This window comes from Schistocerca piceifrons, chromosome 1 (genome assembly GCF_021461385.2).
Source record: "Schistocerca piceifrons isolate TAMUIC-IGC-003096 chromosome 1, iqSchPice1.1, whole genome shotgun sequence".
NCBI lineage: Eukaryota > Metazoa > Arthropoda > Insecta > Orthoptera > Acrididae > Schistocerca > Schistocerca piceifrons.
This window is the reverse complement of record NC_060138.1, coordinates 1,200,317,481-1,200,340,204: the sequence shown is the minus strand read 5'-3', so window position 1 is coordinate 1,200,340,204 and position 22,724 is coordinate 1,200,317,481. Positions and strand designations below refer to the sequence as shown.

At 44.2% G+C, this 22,724-nt stretch overlaps 1 protein-coding gene across 1 annotated transcript in view; it reads right to left on the bottom strand.

Moving 5' to 3' along the window:
- LOC124781630 (NKAP family protein CG6066) overlaps positions 1–22,724 on the bottom strand; it is a 79,981-nt gene that overhangs the window by 21,035 nt on the left and 36,222 nt on the right. Inside the window, exons 4-5 of the mRNA XM_047253876.1 lie at positions 16,415–16,646; positions 1,663–1,871 (exon numbers count right to left, since the gene is read on the bottom strand). Of these exons, the coding sequence (XP_047109832.1) occupies positions 1,694–1,871; positions 16,415–16,646 (410 nt within the window). The 3' untranslated portion in view covers positions 1,663–1,693. The remainder of the gene's footprint in view (positions 1–1,662; positions 1,872–16,414; positions 16,647–22,724) is intronic.

The window sequence follows — 22,724 nt, the reverse complement described above, 5'->3', positions numbered from 1 at the left end:
GAGATCTGTTTGCTGACTAGGTCTGGGGGATAGTGCCCGTCTGTGAAGGTCTTGGTGTCACACATAGCATACTGGGCAAGGGAGTTCTTTGTCACTGTAGATACGTCATCCCAAGTTGGCCAGACTGTATGGAAGGGATTTTTTGGTGTGGAAGTGATGACGGCTATCAAAATGCAGGTATTGTTGGTGGGTTTAATGTGGACCAAGATGTGGATGGAGCCATCAGAGAGGAGGAGGTCAACATCCATGAAGGTAGCACACTGGGTTGAGGAGGACCAGATGAAGCGGACGGGAGATAAGGTGCTGAGGTTGTCAAGGAATGAAGGCAGGGCATATTGACCCTGAGTCCAGATCATGAAGATGTCATCACTGAACCTGAACTACACTAGGGGGTCTAAGGTTTTGGGAGGCTAGGAAAGTCTCCTCTAGATGGCCCATAAACAGGTTTACATATGAGGGTGCCAGGTGGGAGCCCATGCCTGTACCATGGATTTGTCTGTACACCTTCCCTTCCAAGGACAAGTAGTTGTGAGTTAGTATAAAGTTAGAAATTTCACTTTTGCTGGCTTTAAAAAAAATGAAAAGGCTGTATTCAAGCATCTTCTAAGAAGAAGCATGTGACTGCAAATAATATATTGTTGTCCAAGTAACAGTTTATGGGTTCCTTACGGCTTCCAATATAGAGAAGGCTATTTACACATACAGTGAGAATGTACTTAATTAATTAGGTAACAATTTAGAGGCTAGTGGCATTTGCTGTGACTTGTCGAAAGCGTTTGACTGTGTGAATCACAGCATTCTCTTGAGTAAATTAAAATATTATGGTGTCACCAACAGTGCTGTGAAATGGTTCGAGTCTTACCTAACTAACAGGAAACAAAGAGTGTTGTTGTGAAAGATCTATGGAGTACGCACTCAGTCTTCATTTGATTACAAATTTATAATATGTGGTGTTCCTCAAGGTTCCATTCTGGATCCTTTGCTTTCTATTGTGTACATAAGTGACCTCTTGTCTGTTACATTGCCAGATGCTAAGTTTGTTTTGTTTACACATTATACAAACATTGCAAGAAATAGCAAGTCAAGTACAGATACAGAAATTGGTGCTAATCAAGTTTTCACTAACATTAATAAATGGTAAAAAGCTAATTCACTGTCATTAAAATTTGGAAAGACCCACTGTACGCAGTTCAATACCTGTAAGATGATATAAAGGAATTTATGAATATAAAATCAACTGACATTAATTTTTAAGGTTTTCATTATGTGATGTCATTCACTGTAATTATTTATTATTTTATTGTTCCTGCTATCATTTCTAGGTTCTATTTGGAATATGTAATACTCACTAAGTTTTAAGGTACTATTGAAGGAAAATGTAATATGCTATCAATGTAAAATGCCTATTCCACCTCAGGTGGTCAATGGTAAATAAAAAATCTAATCTGAATTACGAATTCCAGGCTCATATACAGAGAAGAGATGTCCTCTTAACAAGTAGTCTGATCTCCATGTCCCTTACTTATGATCCAAAAGCTTGTGATTCCTCCTCCATTTTTATTCATTACTTGAATACTTCATCCACTTGTAAGCAGATCCAGTAATGCAGTAACATAAAAATTATTTATTTACATAATACAAAAGAACTTTATAAAATTTTACCTGCTTAAAGGAGGTTATTTGTCGTACATAATTAGCCGTTATCTTTCTCACTGGCTAACTTGTTATTGACCATTTCTTTAAACTGACTTAAGATTCTGTTCTCACGTTTCTGTCTTTCTTCCTTACTAAACATGGCAAGTGCTCGTTTCTCATCTGCTGAATATATCTGATTCTCCTTACGTATACGCACAGCTTCCATACGTCGATGTCTGAAATATAAAGATGGTTAAATGCATATACTGCTCAGTACAAGATAATGTTTTAAAACTTTCTCAGACTTGCTATAGACTGCACAGGAAAACAAGTTTATACTAGGTAGAGGAAAGACAAGGCACACATGACTGGGATGAAAAATATGTATCAGATTAACAAAAATGTATTATCTGGACAATAAATGAAGAAATACACTGATGGGAAAAGAAACTGCAACACTAAGAAGGAGTTGTGTGACATAAACGAAAGTTGGTAGACTTGTCTCTACATCTGCAAGACGAGTGTATTCAAATTTCGTGCCGTTCACATTAGAGTAGCGCTAGTAGCACCGCTATGTGGATGCAACTCAGGTTTGCTTTAAATACATGCTGTAATGGTCATGAGCATTAGTTACCTTTAAGACTGCACATGGTGAGTTGATGTTAGATAAAAATGCCTTTAAGGCAACAAAGATACCATTATGAATACCTCACTAAGTTTGAACGAGGTCATGTAAAAGGGCTACGAGTCACTGGATGTTCCTTCTGCGATACTGCAGAAAGACTTGGCAGTAGTGTAGCTACTGTACACAATTGCTGGCAGTGGTTGTCACGGGAATGAATAGTCGCAAGAAGACCACGCTCTGGATGGCCATGTGGCACTACCGAGAGGGGAGACCATTGTGTTCAGCAACTGACTCTAGTGCACTGTACAGAATCTGCAGCAGCAATCTGATGAGCAGTTGGCTCACAGTGACACAACAAACTGCTACAAATCAGTTACTTCAAGGACAGCTCCGAGCCAGATGCCCTGTAGTAAGCATTCCACTGACCCCAAACCACTGCCATTTGCAACTTCGGCGGTGTCAAGTGAGAGTTCATTGGAGGGCAGGGCAGAAGTCTGTTGCATTTTCTGATGAAAGCTGGTGCTGCCTTGGTGTCAGTGATGGCCATGTGTTGGTTAGGAGGCAGCCAGTTGAGGGCCTGCAACCTACCTGTCTGCATTCTAGACACTCTGGACCTACATCTCGAGTTATGTTTGGTGGCATGATTTCATATGACAGCAGGAGCACTGTCATGATTATCCCACACACCCTGAATGCAAAACTGTGCGTCATCCGGTAATTCAATCTATTGTGCTGCCATTAATGAACAGCATTCCAGGGGATGTTTTCCAACAGGATAACGCCTGCCCACATACTGCTATTGTACCGCAATATACTTTACAGTGTGTCAACAGGATCCCTTGGTCTGCTCGATCACCATTTCTGCCTTAAATTGAGCATATATGGGACACCATCAGATGTCAACTCCAGCATCATCTACAACTAGCATTAACCATCCCTGTATTGATTGTCTGAGCGCAACAGGCATGAAACTCCATCTTGCAAAATGACATCTGGCACTTGTACAACACAATCCGTACACATTAGCACCCAACATTCTGGCAGTTACACAGGTTATTAATGTACCAGCATTTCACATATGCAATGGCGTATCTTGCTTACATTAACCTGTGATCTTGCAGTGTTAAGACATTTAATATGTTACCTAGACAAATGTATTCCCAAAATTCCATTACTCTACATTAATTATTTTTTGGTGTTGCAATTTTTTTCTGTCAGTGGCACACATTTAATATTTGATGAAGCAGTTTCAGCCATACTTTATTATATTAAGTATTGGAATGTAAGAAAAATCTTAGAAATATGAATAAAATATTTTGAGACTGAACTGTTTTTAATTTACTTCTATGTATGGTCGATATGATAAAAGGGATTGAATACCCAGGTGTATGATATATAGGACAAAGAAGTAGAAAGTACAGAAAAAATTGGTCATTTGATAACACCACATATGTGCCAAGATACGTGTACTGAAGAACAACAACACAATTAAGTAAAACAGAAGAATAGGTCACGAGTTAATTTCAACCTCGCAACCAATGGGAGGATTAGGTCCATGTCTGGTGGATATTTGCAGAATGTAGCACATGTCAAACGGGCTGGATAGTGACCCTTCACATCCTCTAAACAGCTACTGCTCAAGCAGCTAATCTCTCGAAGCCAAAATGAGGAAAGAAAGGGCTCCTAATTATGGGAGATTAGATGTCTAATGTACTTTCTTAGATATAAAAAGTATCATGGGAGGGAATGGAACTGACATGTAATTGTTATACATTTCAGGAGGAATTATTCACCGAGTAGAGTGCCATCTTGAGAGCAAAAGAAAGGATGGGGTGCAGACAGCTGTACATATTGTTTTATCACTTATAATCTGAACCCACTGTTCCAGAGACTGGCAAATATGATGAAACAACTAGCATTCTGGCAGTTTCAAGATGGGTGGCAGTCTACTGTACTGTCCTCAGGATGATCTGTGCTGAACTATAGGATGGAGAATTTTAGGCTTCCCATCAATAGCTCAGGTGTGCACTAGACATCAGGGCTAGCCTATTAAGTGGCAGACAATGTGTATAGTGACCATGGGGATTTTTTAGTTAACAAAATTGTGAGAACCCTAAATAAACTCATATGACTCCGTAAATCAAATAAAGAATCAAATCACACATTAGATGAACAGCAATGTCATGAACATAGATAACAAGTGCCAAATTTTTATAGAACACAGAACTCTTCCAAAAAAAGTATGTGCACCTTAATTATACCTGAGCTGACTGAAATCAGAGGCACAAAGCTTAAAATTTTGTTAATGAGATTTGAATATGTATTTGGACAGCAAACAAAAACATTAGGTCTGTTCAGGTAAAAATTGAATCTGACATAATTTATTTGGACTTAATAAGGGGTCAAGATTTGCTCAGATTAGTAATTAGATGCTTTAGTAATCAACAGATTCAACTACAACTTGAAATCTTTCAAAGACGCTCTAAGTTCAATAGCAAGGAAGTGCCCCAAACATACAATATCTACATACTCAGCAGTATTCAATTAAGTCATGAAACAGTACTCAATAGATTCTCCTACATTAGTCTTAGACAACTAACTCAATAGCTGGCAAGCAACAGAAATAATTGAGATTTTAAATATTGCCATTCCAGTTGCAAGAATTTTCTTTCTTTTACTTAGTTGTGGAGTTTCCAGTCTTCCTCGTGTACAAATAAATAAATAATTTAGATCTTATATGTATCATCAGTAAAGAGAATAGTAGCAGATCATAGCAGATAGTAGATAGTAAAGAGATAGGATACCATTAGTATTATGTTGACAATAGTTACCAAAGCAAGAAGTCTACTAGGCACACTTTATATTTGCAACAGCAAATTAGTAATATCCAGTGTCTCACCTACAAAATTACATAAGAAAAGTTACAGTTCCAAGTTTTTGACGCGTCACCCATTTAGGACAGTAATAATATTTCCCATTTATAGATGTAATAGCAATAGCAGAAAAATGTTTCTGACTGACTAAGTTGTCTTCACCAAGTGCTGCAAGCACATGTAAGACCACTAGAACAGTCATCAAAATAATGACTGTTGTTGTTGTTATTGTTATCTTCAGTCCTGAGACTGGTTTGATGCAGCTCTCCATGCTACTCTATCCTGTGCAAGCTTCTTCATCCCCCAGTACCTACTGCAACCTACATCCTTCTGAATCTGCTTAGTGTTTTCATCTCTTGGTCTCCCTCTACGAGTTTTACCCTCCATGCTGCCCTCCAATGCTAAATTTGTGATCCCCTGATGCCTCAGAACATGTCCTACCAACCGATCCCTTCTTCTAGTGAAGTTGTGCCACAAACTCCTCTTCTCCCCAATTCTATTCAATACCTCTTCATTAGTTATGTGATCTACCCATCCAATCTTCAGCATTCTTCTGTAGCACCAAATTTCGAAAGCTTCTATTCTCTTCTTGTCCAAACTATTTATCGTCCTTGTTTCACTTCCATACATGGCTACACTCCATAGAAATACTTTCAGAAACGACTTCCTGACACTTAAATCTATACTCGATGTTAACAAATTTCTTTTCTTCAGAAATTCTTTCCTTGCCATTGCCAGTCTACATTTTATATCCTCTCTACTTCGACCATCATCAGTTATTTTGCTCCCCAAGTAGCAAAACTCCTTTACTACTTTAAGTGTCTCATTCCCTAATCTAATTCCCTCAGCATCACCCGACTTAATTCAACTACATTCCATTATCCTCATTTTGCTTTTGTTGATGTTCATCCTATATCCTCCTTTCAAGACACTGTCCATTCCGTTCAACTGCTCTTCCAGATCCTTTGCTGTCTCTGACAGAATTACAATGTCATCGGCGAACCTCAAAGTTTTTATTTCTTCTACACGGATTTTAATACTTACTCCGAATTTTTCTTTTGTTTCCTTCACTGCTTGCTCAGTATACAGATTGAATAACATCGGGGAGAGGCTACAACATTGTCTCACTCCCTTCCCAACCACTGCTTCCCTTTGATGTCCCTCGACTCTTATAACTGCCATCTGGTTTCTGTACAAATTGTAAATAGCTTTTCGCTCCCTGTATTTTACCCCTGCCACCTTCAGAATTTGAAAGAGAGTATTCCAGTCAACATTGTCAAAAGCTTTCTCTAAGTCTACAAATGCTAGAAACGTAGGTTTGCCTTTCCTTAATCTAGCTTCTAAGATAAGTTGTAGTGTCACTATTGCCTCACTTGTTCCAGTATTTCTACAGAATCCAAACTGATCTTCTCCGAGGTTGGCTTCTACTAGTTTTTCCATTCGTCTGTAAATAATTCGCATTAGTATTTTGCAGCCGTGACTTATTAAACTGATTGTTCGGTAATTTTCACACCTGTCTACACCTGCTTTCTTTGGTATTGGAATTATTATATTCTTGTTGAAGTCTGAGGGTATTTCGCCTGTCTCATACATCTTGCTCACCAGATGGTAGAGTTTAGTCAGGACTGGCTCTCCCAAGGCTGTCAGTAGTTCTAATGGAATGTTGTCTACTCCCGGGGCCTTGTTTCGACTCAGGTCTTTCAGTGCTCTGTCAAACTCTTCACGCAGTATCTTATCTCCCCTTTCGTCTTCGTCTACATCCTCTTCCATTTCCATAATATTGTCCTCAAGTACATCACCCTTGTATAGACCCTCTATATACTCCTTCCACCTTTCTGCTTTCCCTTCTTTGCTTAGAACTGGGTTTCCAACTGAGCTTTTGATATTCATACAAGTGGTTCTCTTTTCTCCAAAGGTCTCTTTAATTTTCCTGCTGTAGGCAGTATCTATCTTACCCCTAGTGAGATAAGACTCTACATCCTTACATTTGTCCTCTAGCCATCCCTGCTTAGCCATTTTGCACTTCCTGTCGATCTCATTTTTGAGACATTTGTATTCCTTTTTGCCTGCTTCATTTACTGCATTTTTATATTTTCTCCTTTCATCAATTAAATTCAATATTTGGCAAACTGCCCATTGGCTTCTGTCTCGGGTTATTCGGCCGACGTTCATCTAATGATTTTTCTGACGTTTCGCCAGCAAGAGTGGCTGGCATTGTCAAAGCTTCACCCTCCATTGCCGGTGGTGAACTGGAGCCGAGCTCGTGGCCGCAGACTATATGTACCTGGCGCGCCAACGTCCAAGGGCTTCTCCGCGGTCATTTCTGGTGCGGTTCTCCTCTTGCTACCTGCGACAGTCGTTCGCTGCAGTACGGGAAGCCAGGATCCGTTTACCTTAAGGCTTTCCTCTTTCTTGTTCAAACTGTTCACATGTTTTTGTATTTCTACAGCTTCTCTGAACAAGCGCGTGTGATAGTGCTTCTCTACAGCCAGAACTTCCGTGTCGGCGAATTTTATTACGTGGTCGGTCTCATTCAGTGCGTGCTCTGCCACGGCCGATTTTTCCACCTGCCCCAGCCTGCAGTGTCGCTTATGCTCTTTGATACTGGTGTTAATGGATCGTCCAGTCATTCCGACATAAACTTTTCCGCATGTGCATGGTATACAGTATACTCCAGACATTGCAAGTGGGTCTCTTTTCTCCTTCGCCGATCTAAGACACTCTTTGATCTTCCTTGTCGGTTTGAAAATCGTCTTTACGCCATGTTTGCGCAATATACGGCCGATTCTGTCCGTCACTCTGGGAATGTATGGCAGAAAGGCCGTACCCGACATTTCTCTTTCTGGTTCCTTACTTCGCCGAGTGTTTGGCTCTGTTACACTTCTAATATAGCTTGTGGAGTACCCATTGCTCCTCAGGACAGTTTCCGGGTGTTGCATTTCTCGTTTGAGATATTGCGGCTCACATATTCGTCCTGAATACAAAAATGAAATCATTAACTGAATTGGATATTCAAATCCACAGTGTTTACTTATTGGTTTCCACTCCTTACTGTTACTGGTTTGACATACATTACATTGCCATTACTGGATACATAAAGAAGGTTCCAACATTCTGAAAGTGAAAGTCTACAATAAATGTGTTTTACTAGTTTTGACTCATAGCAAAGTGACATTTAATTTAAATACAGTAATCGTTAAAAAATATGGATTGCTCAAAGATCAATGAAGAGATATATGTTGTGAAAACAACCAAACAAATCAAGAAACATGCAATACATAGTTATACCTGTAATATGTATGAAATGGATGTATGTGGGACATTTATAGAGATAAGTGCATGGTACATAGATCAAGCAAGCTTTTACTAAATCAAAATGTACAGAAAACGATTGTGACTACAGCCTAATGGAAAACAGGCAAATAACATTAGAAATGTTTTGGCTTTTATTCAGCAGTGAATGTCAAACGACTGATGGCTCCGATAGTGGCAGCATAAAGAAAATATGTTATCTGAAGCTGCTGTTGTGTGCATGCTATGGGTAGGTACATCTCATCCTGCTATTGCACACTACTCTCGTGCAAGATTGGAAACAATCCAATTGTTATTGTAGTGAGCACTGCAGCTCATCTGAAATATGCTCACTTGAGCTAAGACAAGCTTCTGGAACAGATGTAAAAATCCAATCATTCTAATTTCATCCAACCACTTTGTTGCAACCCACTGGTTTGAGAACAGAAACATTGTAATAAGGCCATGCAAGCAGTGGGTTTCACATGCCATTGTGTCAAAAGTGTACCACAAGTATGCCTAGTTAGGCAGCAATGTATTCACAACAGAAATTGCCATTTGCTACGGTGGTTTCTAACAACTGGTAGACAGCCATTTTAATGTTGGGTGACAACGACTGGCATAGCCATATCATCTAGAATGACCATTCCATGGAGTTCATAAACCACCACTCCACACTCCATTCTGCTCAACACTCATCAAATGGTACATGTGCAAAGGCTTACCACAATATGGTGCTTGGAACAAGGGAAAATGTCACCTGTACTGATAGTTGTAGTACATACTTGCAGGAGAGTACCCATATGTAAAAAATATACGAGAATGCATTTCACTTGCTGATCAAGTGTTGCTCAGGTAGGTGATGAGGTTATTAGTGTGTGGGAGATGATTAAATCAGATGAAGTAGGACTCCTGATACATCTACCAGTGTGTTTCAATGAAGAGCAGCACAGGTACCGATGCCGAATTATGTGTATCCATTTGTACTCCTACAGGGTCCTCAGCAACAAAATATGTCACCCCATCACTCACAAATTATGACGGAATGGTTGGAGGTACACTACAATAGAAATGTTGGTGCTTGTGAGGCCCACAGGTGACCTCATTCACAGTGAGAATATCTGGGGTGCCACTGTTTGAGGTGGTGGTTGTTGGGATGTTTAAGGGCAAAAAAGGGAAAGAGTCAACCAACCGACTACACACTAAAATCTGCAACCAAATATGAGAGACTCGAGGACAAGAGACACACAAAGGGAAAGGTGCAGGACCACTCTAAATGGAACCATAAAAAAGGACTAGCACGGATGAAATGTAAAACACTGTCAGCCATGGAGGCATCGTCACATAAAATCAAAGGCAAGGTGCCCGGGAGATTAAAAGACCGCCGAAGGGTGCGCAGACGGGGACACTCCAATAAAACGTGGGCGACCGTCAGCCGGGACCCACACCGACACAGGGGGGGATCCTCCTGGCGCAAAAGATGGCCGTGCGTCAGGTATGTATGGCCGATGCGGAGCCGACACAGGATAACAGACTCCCTGTGAGAAGACCGCAGGGAGGAACGCCACACAGCGGTCGTCGCCTTGACGGCCCGCAGTTTATTCTGGTCTGTCATGCCATGCCACTCAACAGACCACACCCCAAGCACCTTACGGCGCAACACCAGCTGCAGGTCGCGAGCTGTGAGGCCAACCTCCAAAGCTGGGGCATCGATCGCCCCTTTGGCCAGCCTGTCAACACGTTCGTTCCCCGGGATGCCAATGTGACCTGGCGTCCAAACCAAGACCACCGAACGACCAGAGAGGGCAATGGCGGAAACAGACTCCTGAATAGAGGACACCAGAGGAGAAGAGGGATAGCAGCGGTCGATGGCCTGAAGGCTGCTCAGGGAGTCACTGCAGATGACGATGGACCTACCTGAGCAGAAACGCATATGCTCAAGAGCGCGCAATATGGCCACCAGCTCTGCAGTAAAAATACTGCATCCAGCTGGCAAGGAGCGCTGCTCAGCATGGGCAGCGTGAGCAAAAGCGTAGGCAGTGCGACCATCAACTAGGGAACCATCCATGTAGACAGGCTCACAGTCCGAAAATGAGGAGAGGAGCGCAAGAAAACGGCGACGGAGGGCCACAGGCGGAACCGAGTCCTTGGGTCCCTGAGCCAAGTCCAGACGGACGGACGGCCGGGACAAACACCAGGGAGGCGTAGGTGCACGGACCCGGAAGGGAGGCAGAAGAGGGAATGACCCCAGTTCTGACAGCAGGGACCGGACGCGGACAGCTACGGAAAGCCCAGACCTAGGTCGCCGTTCGGGCAGATGGAGGACCATGGCAGGGAAAAGCAGGCGACGATTGGGATGGCCTGGCGAGCAATGCACGTGGACAGCATAGTCGGCGAGCAGACGATGGCGGCGAATCCGCAGCGGGGGAACCCCGGCCTCCACCAGTAGATTATCCACGGGGCTAGTGCGAAAAGTGCCAGTGGCAAGCCGAACCCCACAGTGGTGTATGGGGTCTAACAACTTCAACACTGAGGGTGACGCAGACCCATAGGCCAGGCTCCCATAATCAAGCTGGGACTGCACAAGGGCTCTGTACAATCGCAGCAGCGTGCAGCGATCTGCACCCCAAGAAGTGTGGCTAAGGCAGCGGAGGGCGTTGAGGTGCCGCCAGCATTTTTGCTTCAGCTGAGTAACATGAGGAACCCATGTGAGCCGGGCATCAAACACGAGTCCCAAGAAGCGGCAAGTGTCCACCACTTCAAGCAGGTGGCCGTCGAGGTAAAGTTCAGGATGAGGGTGGACTGTCCAACGCCTGCAGAAGTGCATAACTCGAGTCTTGGGTGCAGAGAACTGAAAACCATGAGTCAGAGCCCATGATGCTGCCTTGCGAACGGCGACTTGCAGCCTGCGGTCGGCGACTCCCATAGTCGTGGAGCTAAATGAGATGCAGAAGTCGTCGGCATACAAAGAAGGAGACACCGACGACCCCACTGCTGCAGCCAGACCATTAATGGCCACTAGAAATAAGGAGACGCTCAACACTGAGCCGTGCGGGACCCCATTTTCCTGTATATATGATGAACTAGAGGTGGCACCGACTTGCACCCGGAAAGAGCAGCGCAATAAAAAGCTTTGAAGAAAAGCCGGGAGCCGACCACGAAGACCCCACTCATGCAACGTGGCGAGGATGTGATGCCTCCGTGTGGTGTCATACGCCTTCCGCAGATCGAAAAATACAGCAACGAGATGCTGACGTCGGGCAAAGGCCGTACGGACAGCTGATTCCAGCCGCACCAAATTGTCCACTGCAGACCGGCCCCGACGGAAGCCACCCTAGGATGGAGCGAGGAGACCGCGCGACTCAAGGACGCAACACAAACGCCGCCCCACCATACGTTCGAGCAATTTGCACAAAACGTTGGTGAGGGTAATGGGACGATAGCTGTCCACCGCCAGTGGGTCCGCACCGGGCTTCAAGATGGGGACAATAAGACCCTCTCGCCATTGCGACGGGAACACGCCTTCGCTCCAAATGCGATTAAATATCGCGAGAATGTGTCTCTGGCAGTCCCTGGAGAGATGCTTCAGCATCTGCGCGTGGATGCAGTCTGGGCCTGGTGCTATATCAGGGCAATCGGCGAGGGCAGCGAGGAATTCCCTCTTGCTGAAAGGAGCAGTGTATGTTTCAGAACGACGCGTGTGGAATGAGAACGGCGTCCGCTCGGCTCGCTCCTTTAGAGAGCGAAAGGCGGGGGTATAAGATGCAGTCGCAGAGCTCTGAGCAAAGTGCGCGGCAAGCCATTCAGCAATGGCGGCAGCGTCCGTGCAGACAGCGCCGTCCGAGGAGAGCCCAGGGACACCCATAGGGGTCTGGTATCCATAAATCCGCCAGATCCGGGACCACACGAGTGAGGGGGAGACATGGGAGCCCAAGGATGAGACATACCTCTCCCAGCACTCCTGCTTACGCCGTGCAATAAGACGACGGGCCAAGGCACGGAGCCTCTTAAAGGCGATGAGGGTCTCGAGAGACGGGTGCCGCCTATGACGCTGGAGAGCCCGCCTACGGTCACGAATAGCCTCAGCAATCTCCGGCGACCACCAGGGTACAGCCTTCCTCCGAGGGAGGCCAGAAGATCGGGGGATGGCAGCCTCGGCCGCTGAAATGATGGACGTGGTTAAAACACGGACCACCTCGTCAATGTCACCCTGTGGGGGAGACTCAATGGTTGCAGCAGAAGTAAAAGCCGGCCAGTCTGCCCTGTGGAGAGCCCAGCGGGGCAGGCGCCCAGAAGAACGACACTGGGGTAGTGACAAATAGATGGGAAAATGGTCACTACCGCACAGGTCAGGGTGCACCCTCCAGTGGAGGGATGGGACAAGTCCGGGGCTGCAAAGAGAGAGATCGATGGCCGAGAACGAGCCATGGGCAACACTGAAATGCGTGGGAGCACCGGTGTTCAAGAGGCTAAGGTCAAGCTGAGCCAACAAATGCTCCACGGCACGACCGTGGTCATCGGAGACAGTCCCACCACATAGAGGGTTGTGGGCATTGAAATCGCCCAGAAGCAGCAATGGTGGCGGGAGTTGAGCCAGCAGCGCAGCCAAGACATGTCGGGGGAGCTCCCCATCCGGAGGAATGTAAACAGAGCAAACAGTAATAGCCGGCGAGAGCTCAACCCTGGCACCAACTGCCTGTAAAGGCGTCTGAAGGGGTACTGGCGAGCTACAGACAGAGTGGTGAACAAAGAGGCAAACCCCACCTGACGCTCGTTGACAGGCAGCACGGTTCTTATAGTATCCCCGATAACCGCGAAGGGCGGGGGTCCGCAGGGCAGGAAACCAAGTTTCCTGCAGAGCAATGCAGAGAACAGGGGAATCACTCAGAAGCATCCGGAGCTCAGGCAGGTGGCGGAAATAACCGCCGCAGTTCCATTGGAGAATGGAAGCAGGAAGGGACTGGGAGGGCGTGAATGCGACTAAGAGGCAGACAGCGCTTCAGAACCAACTGCCGCCACCGGGGGAGAGTCAGCTGAGTCCATAGGAGAGGCCCCCAAGGTGGAGATCCTCGCCTCTGCCGCGGATCTCGCCCTCATCCCCGGAGCCAGGACTATGTACAACAGGCGGTGCTGAAACCGCCGGAACGTCCTTCTTCTTGGACACATGCCGTTCCTTCTTCTCACGTCGGCCCTTAGGGTGAGAGGGCTGGGAGAGCTTCTCTGAAGGAGCGTCGGAGGCTGACGACGACGCAGAAGCCCTACGACCAGCAGGTGGCGGAACCTTCAGCCACTGGCTGACATCTGGCTGGGAAGGAGAAGAAACGGAGGAAGGGAGAGCCCCGAGGGACCCCTTCCGCGAGAGAGGAACCGGCGGAGGCAACGCCGGCGGAGAGGGAGGGGGAGGGATCGAGCCTCCCGGTTGTGGAGCAGATGTCACTCCCGAAGTAAGCGTGGGGGGAGCGACAGAAGAGGGTTTGCCCCCAACTGCTACGGGGGCAACAGAGGAAGGCTTGCCCCCAGACACGAGGGGGGCAGACAGAGATACACGGCCCCGAGGGCCCACTGAAGGCGGCACAGATGAGGCGACAACCGTCGCTCGCGTGGGCGACGAGAATGTGGCTGCAGCATAAGATGGTCGAATGGAAGCAGGATACAACCTTTCATATTTCAGTTTTGCCTCTCGATAAGTAAGCCGGTCCAGGGTCTTAAATTCCATGATCTTCCGCTCCTTATGAAGAACGGGGCAATCCGGCGAGCATGGAGAGTGGTGCTCCCCACAGTTGACACATACAGGCGGAGGCGCACATGGAGAATCAGGATGAGAGGGGCGTCCGCAATCTCGACATGTAGCGCTGGATGGGCAACGGGAGGACATATGCCCAAACTTCCAGCACTGGAAGCACCGCATCGGGGGAGGGACGTATGGCTTCACGTCGCAACGGTAAACCATCACCTTGACCTTCTCGGGCAAGACATCACCCTCGAACGCCAAGATAAAGGCACCGGTGGCCACCCTGTTAGTCTTGGGCCCTCTATGTACACGACGGACAAAATGTACACCACGTCGTTCCAAGTCGGCTCTCAGCTCGTCATCGGATTGTAACAAGAGGTCACGATGGTAAATAATCCCCTGAACCATATTTAAGCTACTGTGGGGAGTGACGGTAACAGGGACGTCACCCAGCTTATCGCACAAGAGCAATGCTCGTGACTGGGCTGGGGAGGACGTCTTGAGGAGGATGGACCCATTCCTCATTTTAGACAACCCCGCCACTTCCCCAAACTTATCCTCCAGGTGTTCCACAAAAAACAGAGGCTTCGTCATAAGAAAGGAGTCACCATCAGTCCTGCTGCAGACAAGGTATTGCGGTACGTAAGGCTCCTGCTTGGCACCAGATCGGCGTCCCTCCCATGGCGCAGCCAACGAGGGGAACGACTGAGGGTCATATTGTGCAGCATCAAAGTCTACTCTACCACGCTTAGAGACGCTGGTGGTCGTGCGACCACCAGCTTGGTGTGATTTATTGCGCTTCATTGCGCCACATCCGCCCAGATGCCACCTACTCCGAACGAGGGCTCTCCCCAAGGGCGCCACCCAGCCAAAGCAACGGGTACCTGGCCGATATCCCGTTGCCTGGAGTCCCCGTGCCCCAGACAAGATGGGCACATACTCCTTGGCATGCATGGGGAGGAAACAGCTCTAGCATCTGTAGTGCGATCCCTGCATGGTCAGGGGGCTACCACCAAGAGGGTACATGACGACCCCACCACAACGGACTGGCTACCGTGCTGGATTTTAGGTGTTGGAAGGGTCCACAGTCGTCGTAGGCGCTAAGAAGAAGAGTGCGCACAAGGCGAGAAGGAGACTACCCAGAAGGTGTTGGGCGTAGTCCCCCCCACACGACAATAGGTAACATGCAAGATGGTGGAGCATGATGGACCAATAGAAAAACACCACGTAAGGTGTCCTTCCCCAAATGGCACGCACTAACAACGGAAATTTGGAAAAAAAAGGAGGTCAAACCCAAGAGGGGACCATCACAGAAGGCCGAAACGTTTGAGACTCCTTTAAGTCGCCTCTTACGACAGGCAGGAATACCGCGGGCCTATTCTTACCCCCGAACCCGCAGGGGGGGCACTGTTTGAGGTACATGTGTCTCACAGTCAGCACTGAGCACTGACCAATCTCCATGAGATGTGGATGGATGTTAAATAGCCGCTGATCAAGCTCTCCCCCCCCCCCCCCCCCCTCCACAATACCCTTGGTGTCGGGGAACACGCCACACAGCCAACATCAAGGGAAGGGGATGCGATGTATTAGTACAGGTAAGCATATTTAAATGTCCATGAGTGTACACTCTCATGCACACTTGAAGGATGTATAGTATCTGCCAAAATTTCTTTCAGGGTGTGTATTCACTCTATAAGCCAGTGCAACTGTTTCATCTTGCATGACCTCAGTAAAACAAAGTAGTTTAATGGAGTTATAATATGTGAGAGAGAACAGCCACTCATTTACTTTGTTTAACTTCTAATTGCATTACAACAATCCTGCTGCTAGTACGAACTAAGATAGTCTGCATCCTATTGCTTTTTATAAACTCACACACACTCATTATGCTCATCAACATCTGGAGTTGTATTTGGTAAGAGATAACGCACAGCTATATTTTTATAATGTTCTAAACATTGATGCTGATTTCAATTTGGGTAACTTAAATCCTGTTTTGCAGTAATATACCATGTCACTAGAGTTTTAACAAGAGTACATGTTAATATTTATTAACAAACAGCAAAAAAGATCTCTCCAGACGCCATGATTTCAAAAATCAATAATGGCATGTTTCAAAACAAATTGTAATTAGCCAATGGTAACTGCTTTTAGAAATATGTTGTACTCCTTAGAGCTATTGAGATTTAGATAGTTGAATGTAAAAGACAATAAATAAAAAGCTCTGAAAGAAAAAGACTGTCTTTAGAAAATACAGACCTGCTACCACTCATTACATAGCCAACAGCTTCAAAGGAAGCTATCTGATCAGAAGTTAGACCAATTTCTCCTCTACGAGGTATTCGTTTGCCTTCAGCAACATAAGCAGCCATGGCTGCTCCTTCTCCAGGTAACAAGGCTTTACCATAATCTTTCTGTGACAGGGTCACATGCTGTTTCTGTACAGGGCCCACTATTCCATCTTCATCATCACTGCCTGACCCATCTGCTTCTGCAAATGAGAAAAAGGTATGCTGATGGAACATTTATAAAATAAAACACTTTATTTCACAATTTTTTGAAATCAGTACCAACATACACACCCAGAGAAGGAAGCAGCACCAAAATTGAAAACATACTATCGGTATGCATGCGATACCTAACAAGTTTCAAGAAGTCGCACATTTGGAATTCTTCTGGAGCTCATATCTCAGGTTCTCTTGGTGATGGACAGGTAAGGTCAACTGTTTTGGATTTCCCTAGGGCTTGGGATCATTTCTACTCCCAACAGAAGGATTGTCTTTGTGTGACTATTCTACAGGACAGGGTCAAAGTATGAATATCACACAATTCTTCCTCCTTAGCCAAATGAAATAAATCGTTTGGTTCTTCTTGCATTGGATGTAGTCTATTGTGGGCATTAAGCAGCTTTGGAGGCACCATTAGTTCATGGGCAGTTGTTCAGAAACCCCCCACCCCCACACAAAAGAAAAGAAAAAAAATTCTTAGCACCTTTTAATAGAAAAACTGAGCTGCAGATTCCAGGATGGCTATGCACAGCAAATGATTGATATCTTTACTATATACTCCTAAGATCCTGATCTCCAAGAGCCTCGAAAACTCTAATGATATATTTATTTGATTCAGAGATGCAGAGGTTCAATTTCATCCCACTTCTACACATAAAATATGTGCATAAAATCCGGTTTGAGGCAAAATCTAAATAATAAATAACCACAGCAAATTGCTCAGATTTTAATGGTATATTCTCAAGGCATTTATCTACAAGTGCCGTCTTCTCTTTATCAAAAATCTTTGTTAGTTCTTGAGCAGCTGCTTAGAGAACCCCAAAACTAATCATTTTTACCATTTTTTCGCACCAAAACCGAGCTGCAGATTCCACAATGGCCATGCAGCAAATGGCTGAAATTTTTAAGGTGTATTCTTAATACATCAATCTCGAACAACATTGAAAATTTACTTGATGTCTTTGTCCACTTCTGAGATACAGAGGTTCACAGTTACCCTACTTTTACACATAAAACACAAACATGTGAGGCAAAAACATAGTTTATAAAGTGACGTAGCACACAGAAATATTCTTAAAAGTGTCTCCATTATCATCAGAAGGGTTCTGGGAACCCCGTGTTACAGTACTGAAGCAAAAGCAAAATTTTTGTGCAAGTAAAATCCTGGCTGAGGTGTAAAATTAGTTTTGCATTATTTGTTTCACATAAGAAAACTATCAAAATTTGACTGATGATAAGTTCCTTCTACATGACTGACGTTCCCTGCTTTACCAGGGAAATGACGTGAAGCATCAGAAAAATGCTCCTATCAGAGCACAGAAAGGGCAAATATAATCCTGTTAAAAGACTCCGGCTGACAAATGGGGTACCAGCTGCCTCATTCTACGTTCCTTGGCACCCTTAAAAATTTTCCCAGATTCTGCACGCACACATATTCATACTTTTTTATGATGAGAGTGAAGGAGAGAGTGGCAGCAGGAGAGAGACGAAAAAGTAATAAATGTAGGAAGATGGTACACAGTGGCTGTGGTATAGAGCGAGTGAAGGAGACAATGGCAATGTGAGAGAGAGAGAAGAAAACAGTGGCACTGGAACTTAGTTGACAGTGACAGAACAATGCTAGGAAAGGAGTGAAGGTGATGGTGCCAGTGGGACAGGAATAAAGAGAAGGAGAAAGTGGAAGTGGGTGAGAGCCAGTGATAATGAGAGATAGAGCCTATGACAATGACAGCAAGGAAGAGAGAGACAGTGACAGTGAGAAGAGACAGTAGCAGTGGGAATGAATGAATGAGGTGGTAGCAGTAAGTGAGAGAGAGAGAGAAAGAGAGAGAGAGAGAGAGAGAGAGAGATTGTGACATATCACAACAGAACGAAGGAGACTTTAGTTGTGAGACAGGGTGTAGTGACAGTTGGAGAGAGACACAAAAGGATATGACAATGACTTTGGCTGAATGAGTGAGAGAGAATGGGTATGTGGGAATAGATGGGTATGAGCGACTTACAGTGATGGACTAGTGGGTGTGAGCAAGTTTCAGTTAGGGGAGCTCGTGGGAATGAAAGATGAACTGCATCTTAACAAGAGTATGAACATGTTTGAATGCAAAAATTTTTGAGAAAAATTTTATAGGTGCTGATGAAGGTAGAATGAGGCAGCTGGTTCCCTGTTTTTCAGTCACAGACTTTTAATCATGAGTATATTAGTCTATCTTATACTCCGATAGGAGCATTTTCCCGCTGTTATTATTTATACTACAGTGTACACTTTTACAGCTACGTACAAGACAACAAGTTAAATTACATAAATTCCTTATTCTGAATCTTTACTTTTGCATCAATATCCATGACATTCAAGACATGGTTTGTATTAAAAGGATGATGATTTGAATGGTGGGCTAAATTTTACGATTTAGTTCTTAGTTGATCCTGGCAATTACTATGATTTTAACTTCTTGCAAAGATTTATGTATATAAAAATTTTGCACCATGGTTTGCATTTCATATCTAATATTCAATCTCCCTACAACTGACTGGTTGGACTGTTGACAGTGTAACTAAAAGATAGATTGCTACTTACTGTAATGATAACACGTTAAGTTGCAGACACGTACAATTAAAAGACACTTACACATTAGCTTCAGCCACAGCCCTCATCAGAAAAAGAAAGAGAAACACATACCATCCATTCACACAAGCAAGCACACCTCATGCCCACATGACCACCAGCTCCGGCAGGTCAGACCAGAATGTAAATCGGTATTCTTCAGGAGAATGCTACTTCTGCTGCTGAGAACTCAGCAGCAGAAGCGTATTCTCCTGAAGATGGTGATCAGTTGGATCACCAAAATACTGAATCGTGTTGATTTTAGGATCCAACAGCAAGCCCAAAGAGACTCCACCACATTATTCTCACAATACCATACCCCCATTTCATCTTCATTTACTTCCCCTGCTCTTTCTGTAAAATTCTCTCCAAGTTTGTTTGCCTTGTAGAGCCCCTACATATTCCTTCCACCTTTCAGCTTTCACTTCTTTGCATAGTCCTTGATTAATCTACATCTACATTTACATTAATACTCTGCAAATCATACTTATGTGCCTGGCAGAGGATTCATTGACCCACCTTCACAATAGTTCTCTATCATTCCATTCTCTAACAGCACTCAGAAAAAATGAACACCTATATCTTCTCAGGCGAGCTCTGATTTTCCTTCTTTTATTCTGATGATCGTTTCTCCCTATGGTGTCAACAAAATATTTTCACACTGGGAGGAGAAATTTGGTGATTGAAATTTCATGAGAAGATCCCGCCACAACTAGAAACAGCTTTGTTTTAATGATGTCCACCCCAAATCCTGTCACGCATTCATGACACACTTTCCTCTATATCTTGATAATACAAAACGGGTTGCTCTTCTTTGAATTTTCTTGCTTTTCTCCGTTGGTCCTATCTGGTAAGGACTCCACACTGCGCAGTACTCCTCAAGAAGTTGGACAAGTGTAGTGTAGGCAGTCTCTCCAGTAGATCTGTTGCATCTTCTAAGAGTTCTGCCAATAAATTGCAGCCTTTGGTTCACCTTCACCACAACTTTTTGCAATTTAAGTTGTTCATAATCGTAATTCCTAAGTATTTAGCTGAATTTCCGGTCTTTAGATCTGATTGATTTATTGTGTAATCAAAGTTTAATGGATTCCTTTTAGCACTCATATGAATTACTTAACACTTTTCATTATTTAGGGTCAATTGCCATTTTTTGCACCCTACAGGTATCTTTTCTAAATTGTTTTGCAGTTGGTTTTGATCTTCTGATGACTTTACTAGACAATAAATGACAGCATCATCTGCAAGCACTCTAAGACAGCTGCTCAGACTGAGTCATCAATTGTTTATAGTATATACAGATAAAGATAGATTCACATAAATATGAGCTCTCGATATTCATACAAGTACTTCTCTTTCCTCCAAAGGTCTCTTTAAATTTGGTATAGGCCACATCTGTGTTTCCCATAGTCATGCATGCTTCTGCAGCCTTGTATTCATCCTCTAACCATTAATGCTTGGACATTTTTCATTTTCTGACAATTCCACAATTTAGACGTTTGTATTCCTTTTTGCCTGCTTGACATGTTGCATTTTTATATTTTCTACTTTCATTTTAATTCAATATCTCCAGCCTTATCCAGAGATTTCTACTAGGACCTTTGTCTTTTTGACAATTTCATCCTCTGCTGCCATCACTATTTCATCTCCCAGAGCCAAACATTCATCTTCTATTGTATTCCTTCCCCGTTATCAATCAATCATTGTCTATTTCTACCTTTGGAACTCTCAACAACAACAGACTATGGTACTGGTAGTAGAATATGTTTGCGGATATGATACATGAATTATGAAAATTTAATTGATTGTAGGTGAAGGAAGTAGAATGTGCTGGAGAATCATTAAAATTTTACAATACGAGAATTAGTTACATTGAAATAAGAATTAGTTGTATGCGTGCTGCAGTCATTCATGTGCCATGAACACACACAAAGTGTGTGCACTTACACTGATGAGCCAAGACATAATGACCACCTGCTGAATTACTTGTTTGTCCTCCTTTGGAATGAAATAAATCACTGATTCTCTGTATCAAGGATCCGGCAGCTTGTTGGTAGGTTTGTGGAGGTATGTGGCATTAGATGTCTATACACAGGCCATGTCATTTGCATAAATAACAAACCGCTGACTTGTTTACGCAGTGATAGGGCCCAATAGCAACCAAGATGGGTTTCGTAAGATTTACATCAGGAGAACCTTCGCTGAGACACCAATGTGAGTTCACTAGAATACACCTCAGACCAATGTATCAAGGCTCTGGCTCTGAGACATAGGCAATTATACTGCTGAAAGATGACATCACCATTGGAGAATACATATAGCATGAAGTGATGCAGGTGTTTCGCAGCTGTCAGCATGTCTTCGACTACTACCATAGGTCTCATGCAAGCGCAGGAGAATGTCACCCATGAAATAGTATTGCTCCCTCTAGTCTACAGGCTGTCCGTGGTGTGCTGCACATTTCAAGCTGCCACTAAACTTGATGACAGCATTCGTGGAGATGACCACTGACGTTTTTTAGCAAAAATGTTATTCACCCAAAGCACTGACATATTTCCATTGATCGATGGTTGAATCCTGATGGTCCCATGCTCACTGCAATCGTAATTAATGATGCAGAACTCCATGCTCAAAATTGTATGATGAACTATGTGCTAAACGGTGTGCTACAAAACACTTGTGTGTACACCAGCATTGTGCTCTTTCAGCAGAGATACCAGAGGTCACCATCTATCCTACTTCGCAGAGCAGACAAGCCTCCAAATCCCCCATTCTGTGAAGAGTTGTGGTCGTCCAACCATTTAGCAAGCACATACTGGTATATTCACTGTCCTTCTACCTCTTTCAGTATGTGCTCACAACAGTAATATGCGAACATTCGACCAGCTTTGCCATTTTTGAGATACTCATTCACGGGATCTGAGTAATAATCTCTGAGTAATAATAATCTGCCCTTTGTCAAACCCGCTTATCTCAATGGATTTCCCCATTTGCAGCCCATATCTTCACTAGCATGATCCCTCGCCCGTGCCTGCTCTGCTTACATACTTTTGTTATCACGTCACGTGCCTGCAATGCCACCAGCTGGCATCCATCATCACAGGAGCAGTGGTAACACTGTTTTGACTTATAAGTGTACCAAGAGGTGACACAAAATTAACAGTTGAATTAGTAAACAGCCAAATTTTTCCTTTAAGTAAACTGGAGTCTTTTCTGGCATCATTTATGTGGTGAGCTTAGGAATAAAATTTAATTCCATCACCAATTTTTATGTTAAGAGCATTTCTTCAAGAAGCACGTGCAGGAAATAATAACTGAATTTACGCCAAAAATTAAAATCGTGAATTTCAACTGTTCAAAAGAATTATGGAAACAGGTGTCTCAATGTCTGGAACATTAAATCTATTTCGATACCAGCAGTACCTGTGGACATATTGCATGGCTTGAGTTCTTTGCTTTCAAT